The 5,161-nt window shown below is 53.2% G+C and overlaps 1 protein-coding gene across 1 annotated transcript; it reads right to left on the bottom strand.

Moving 5' to 3' along the window:
- Positions 1–2,109: 2,109 nt before the first annotated feature.
- On the bottom strand, positions 2,110–5,045 carry LOC103810613 (serine/threonine-protein kinase pim-1-like; the record flags this gene model as incomplete). Its single annotated transcript, XM_009083522.1, has 6 exons — positions 2,110–2,127; positions 2,393–2,565; positions 3,245–3,371; positions 4,077–4,174; positions 4,630–4,894; positions 4,941–5,045. Coding segments are annotated over 6 exons (786 nt in total), but the record flags the coding sequence as incomplete, so codon positions are not given.
- Positions 5,046–5,161: the final 116 nt, after the last annotated feature.

Genomic DNA, 5,161 nt, shown 5'->3' with positions numbered 1-5,161 from the left:
AGCCGTCGGGACGGGCAGGAGCCACATGCCAAGACACCTGCCAGGCCCTGCCAGGCCCTGCCAGCGCCGCGGGGAGAGTCTTTGTGAGAGGTGCTGGAGTTTCCTGAGGAATGGCTGACGCTGCTTGTTTGACAGCACAGCCCACGTCTCTAGAAGATAGGAACCTAAGTGAATCCTTTGAGGCTCCTAAAAGGAACAAAGCCCTGCGACAGCAAGCAGCATTCCCAGGGCACTGGCAAGGCGAAAATCGCAGCAAGCTGAAAGACACTGGGATAAATGGATTGTAGTGGGACTGTGGGCCATGTTTGCCTGTGGTAGCAAAGGCCTGGAGAGGAAGACAGAGGTGTAGATTGTCTCCTCAGCCCTGTGTCTGCATATTTCTGACGTCCAGTTGGATCCTGCCTGAGCATGTGAGGAACTGAGTTTGGAAAGTACTGGTTTCTTTGGTTTCCATTTGTAACATCAGCCGAGCCTGCCCCCAGCCTGACTGATCCGATCACTGCAGCAGAGCAATGGCAGGAATACTGGGGAGGAGACACTGGTGCTTGAGGATGGCTTTGTGCCCTGCCAGCTCTGAGCAGGACTGGGGATGAAGGCTCTGTAAAGACTCATCTTAGTTGGAAGATTCTCTTCCTTCTCACCCTGTGAATAAGCTGTACATTCACTTTTAAATTGTCAGTTCTTTCTTAAAGAGGGGAAGTCCCATTTATGGCTTTTTGGTACGGTTTGGAATTGGAGAAGGGTCTCCTTCATTCATCAGCTCCAGACTGCACTGCCTTGGGAATACGGCCCACTCGCCAGTTTTTGCTCAGTCGTGGTATTTCTAGAAGAGGAAGAAAGTGCAATTGCATTTCCAACCAAAAAAGGAATGAAGAGTGGGACAGGCAAAACATCCTGTGGAGAAACAGGCCTTCAGCTGGGACTGTGTAGTGTTTCGGTTCTTGCCAATTGGATTTGTATCACTAACTGCAATCTCTTGGCCTGGAGGAGAGTCGTACTCAGCTGAAAGAGCAGAAAGACCAGTCGGTGTGCTCGGAAAGGCTTGTCTGGTGCAAAGCTGTCAGAGCACTGTGAGGTGAGGGTGGGCCCAGCCGTGCCCAGTGCTGAGCCCCAGCAGAGCCCTCGCAGAGCACAGAGCAGCCTGAGCATCCGCAGAGCCAGGCTGGAAGGAGGCACTTGTAGGACACTGGCCCTGGGTGCTTGCCCCTTCCTGGGACTGAACTAATCCCCCCATATGGGATGGGACTGCTCCTACTAGCTTTTGAAGACAGGAGAGGGCTGAGCCCTGTGAATGAGTCCCAGGCAAGGGCTCCCAGCACCAGCCTGTGGGAATCAAGGCTTCATTCATTTCCATACTCACAGCCCTTTCCTTTGGCACGGAAAACAGGACACCTTCCCTGCTGTCCCCCCTCCGAACTGTGAAAACAAAGTGTAACAGGAGCCCAGGCTCTCCCAGGGAACCATCTGTCCTCCAGCATTAATAACTACAGACAGACCTGTCCGAGTTGCAGCTGGCAATAGCAACACCTCAGAGTCTCTATAAAGGAGGTGCAGGTAACATCAGGACAAGCATGAATTTCATGATTTTGGACATTTTCCCGGAGCTCCACATGCTAGAGACAAATGGATACAGCTTCTCCTAGAAAGCAAAGCTTTTCCCTTCCTTATTATTAAGGGAGTGCTAGGAACAGACCTATTGGCACCGAAAAGGCACAGAAGCCTCACTGGAGCGCAGCACTGCCTGCCCATTTTGGGGATGAAGTGGGGCAGGGGAAGATGAAGCATGTGGAAAAAGATTGGAAAAGGATGAAAGAAACAGTCAATTACAAAGTTTACTTTTTTATTTACTAATTTATTACTACAAACAAAAATGTTTCTCTAGGTGAAGCTGAGATATTTGACTGAACACAGTAGATGGGTTTAAGATTTTTCAGTTGTTTCATTTTTGACAGTGAGTGAAGAGTTTCTTCCATATAAACCCCCAAAAGTCTCAAGCTGAGTGATGATGTTTTAGTGTGTCATGAAGACAGTTTAGATGCACCTTCAAGTCTCTGGCTCTTTGGGTCTGTCTTTTTGGCCTGCCTGAGTGGCACATGGACAAACACCACCTTATAACATGTTGACACCCTGAGGAGAGAAACCAGAAATCTCTGGTCAGAGGGTCCACCATCCACAGTGCCCAGGCCATGCTGGGTATGCTCAGAGCTGTGCCCAAACCTCCCCAGTCATTCCTCCACTTTGGAGGAGAGCAGGATGGCAGGACATGTGCCACCTCCTCCAGCCAACCATGGGAGATCGGCCTCCTCAGTAGCTGCCAGAGTGGGATGCTCATGATCCCACTGCTGTGTCCCAACACCAATATTCTCCCCATGCTGAGAAGATGGGTACCCACCTCGAGAGACCCATTGTGAGAACAAGAGCCCCAGATGATGTCCTGGCCCTTCCTGAAAGGATTCTTCCCACAGACCATCTGGTAGAGCAGGATGCCTAGGGACCAGATCGTTGCTGTGTCATCGTGGTAGCATTTGAGGCAGATCCACTCTGGTGGGCTGTATGGCAGTGTTCCTGTGCAATACAGAGGGAACTCTTCAGGTGATACTGCACACTCCCAGGCCATCACCCAAACATCCCTGGGGATGTGGGGGGCTGCACCCTCTGCCCATCACCAGCACCTGACTCTTTTTTTTTACACAGTTTGGGCTGCTATTGGAAGAGGGCAGTGGGAGCCCAGGAAGGCCTGACCATTGCATGCATGGGAAGAAGCTACCCACTGGTGGGGAAAAAAGCATGCCTTCTCCCTCTCATTGCCCAAAAAAATTAATCATAAGCCAAGGCAAACAAGGGGAGTGAAGCAACCCAGGCCCTTTCTTGCCTGCAAACTAAACCAGCCAACACACAGGTTCTGGAGTCCCACCTCTGCTACCCCCATGGGTGTTTGTTTGTGTCAGGCTGGCTGCCCCACCCAGCCTCAGCCCATGCAGTGTGGGTGGTGGAAGCTGTTGGCAGGGCCAACAGGTTCCTGTTGCACAACCCCAGACCACCCCTCCTCCAAAGAGCAGCTTGGCAGCTGGATGAAGAATTAATTGTGTCCCCCCCCAGCAAAGGGAGAACCTTTGGTGCCCAGCCAGGCCGTGCAATCCCTGGGTCTGGGAGCATCCCCTGGGTGTGGATTCATCTGCCAGTTGAGTATGTAACATGTCTTTGAGGAACGTGCCAGAACTGAAGTTGATCATCTTCAGCTTACTGGTGTCCAGGTCAGCAAAGAGGTTGTCATCCTTGACACTGTCCTTGTTTCCAGCAGCAGGCCCATCCAGTACAGCTTCTCCAGGGGCTTTCTCCTTCCCCTTGCACAAGACCAGGATGTCAGTGTTCTGCCAAGGGCCCCAGCAGTCAGCAGACTGGAACAAGCAAAACCAGCCTGGATGTTGGCCACCAGTGCTATGAAGACCAGGTCTTCAGCCCAGTTCTAGCACAAGAGGTATGTGAACCCATCTGATGGTCCCTGCTCAGTGCTACAGTCGTGACAAAAAAGTCTGGTTTTCTTTGCTTCTTACTGCCAAGATATGTGTGGAGCTGTTACTTGCCAGGCCCCTAGATCAAACTGTGCATGTGGATCTCTGCCATCTCCTTGACAGGTGAATGCCCTGCACCCAAGGATGGTAGAATAGGTCTTCTGGTGACAGCCTGTCCAAGGGGCACATAGACAAACACCACCTGATAAGATGTTGGCACTCTGGGGAGAAACCAGAAACCTCTGGTCAGCTGGAGAAGGCTCCTATCCACCTTGTCCCACCATGTGCAGTGCTCAGGCCATACTGGGTGTGCTCAGACCCCCTGACTGATTCTCTGTTTTGGAGGAGAGTAGGACGTGTGCCACCTCCTCCAGCCAACCATAGGAGATCAACATCCTCAGTAGCTTCCAGAGTGTGGTGCTTGTGAGCCTGCTGCTGTCTCCCAAGACTGATACTCCCCCCATGCCAAGAAGATGGGTACCCACCTCAAGAGACCTGTTGTGAGAACACGAGCTGGGCTGAGATGATGTCCTGGCCCTTCCTGAAAGGATGCTTCCCACAGACCATCTGGTAGAGCAGGATGCCCAGGGACCAGATCATTGGTGCCTCACCATGGTAGCATTTGAGGTGTATCCACTCTAGTGGACTGTATGGCAGTATTCCTACATAATACAGGCAGAATTCTTCAGGTGGATACTGCCCACTCTCAGACCTTCACCCAAGCATAGTGGGTGAGGGGGCTGCATCAGTGGCACAGGGTGTGACCCTCTGCCTGTCACCAGCACCTGACTCTTTGGGCTGTAAAAGAAGCTGATGTTGGAAGAGGACAGCAGGAGCCCAGGAAGGCCTGACCATTACATGGAAGGGAAAAACCCACCCACTGATGTGGAAAAAACTTGCCTTCTCCCTCTGAAGGCTGTGGGCAGGGTCGGGAGCTGGCTCACAACACACCCCCTGCACTCCTGCCCCAAAACCAGCTTGGCTGAAGATTTAATCCCCTTCCCCCCAGCATGAGAGGAAATCCCTGATTCCACACTCAGGGTGGGCCGTGCATCCCCCTGGGTGTGGGCTCGCCTGCAAATTGAGTGTAGACTGTCCTGGAGGAAGGTGCCACAACCAAAGTCGATCAGTTTCACCTTACCAGTGGCCAGGTCAAGGAGGATGTCCTCAGGTTTGATGTCCTGGTGCAGGATGCCACAGCTAGCGCAGTGCAGCAGCTGGTGGAACAGCTCCCACACCGTGTCTTCCGTCAGGAACTTCTGCTTCTTGATGAAGCTGAACAGGCCCTGAGACTGCTCTGGACGCTCCATCACCAACAAAAATCTGTCGGGGATCTCAATCCAGTCCAGGAGCTGGATGATGCCATGAAACCCCTGGACACCCTGTCCAGCAGCACGATCTCCAGAGGTGCATGAAACCCCTGGACACCCTGTCCAGCAGCACGATCTCCAGAGGCACGCGGGTGCCATCGGGCTGTGGGGTGACCACGATGCCGTCAGTGGGGCTGATGCCGTGCCAGGGGTCTGGTACCCCCTGCGCAGGGGATGCTCTGGTGCCCTGCCCCTGCTCCCACTGGCACTGGGCACCCCCCGCTCAGCCCGGGATGCTCTGTGTTCGCTGATCTCACGCCTGCCCCCCTCGAGGTGTCC

This window comes from Acanthisitta chloris, unplaced genomic scaffold (assembly GCF_000695815.1).
Source record: "Acanthisitta chloris isolate BGI_N310 unplaced genomic scaffold, ASM69581v1 scaffold13691, whole genome shotgun sequence".
Lineage (NCBI taxonomy): Eukaryota > Metazoa > Chordata > Aves > Passeriformes > Acanthisittidae > Acanthisitta > Acanthisitta chloris.
Note: the sequence above shows the minus strand (reverse complement) of the source record. Positions and strands in the feature narration are given on the sequence as shown.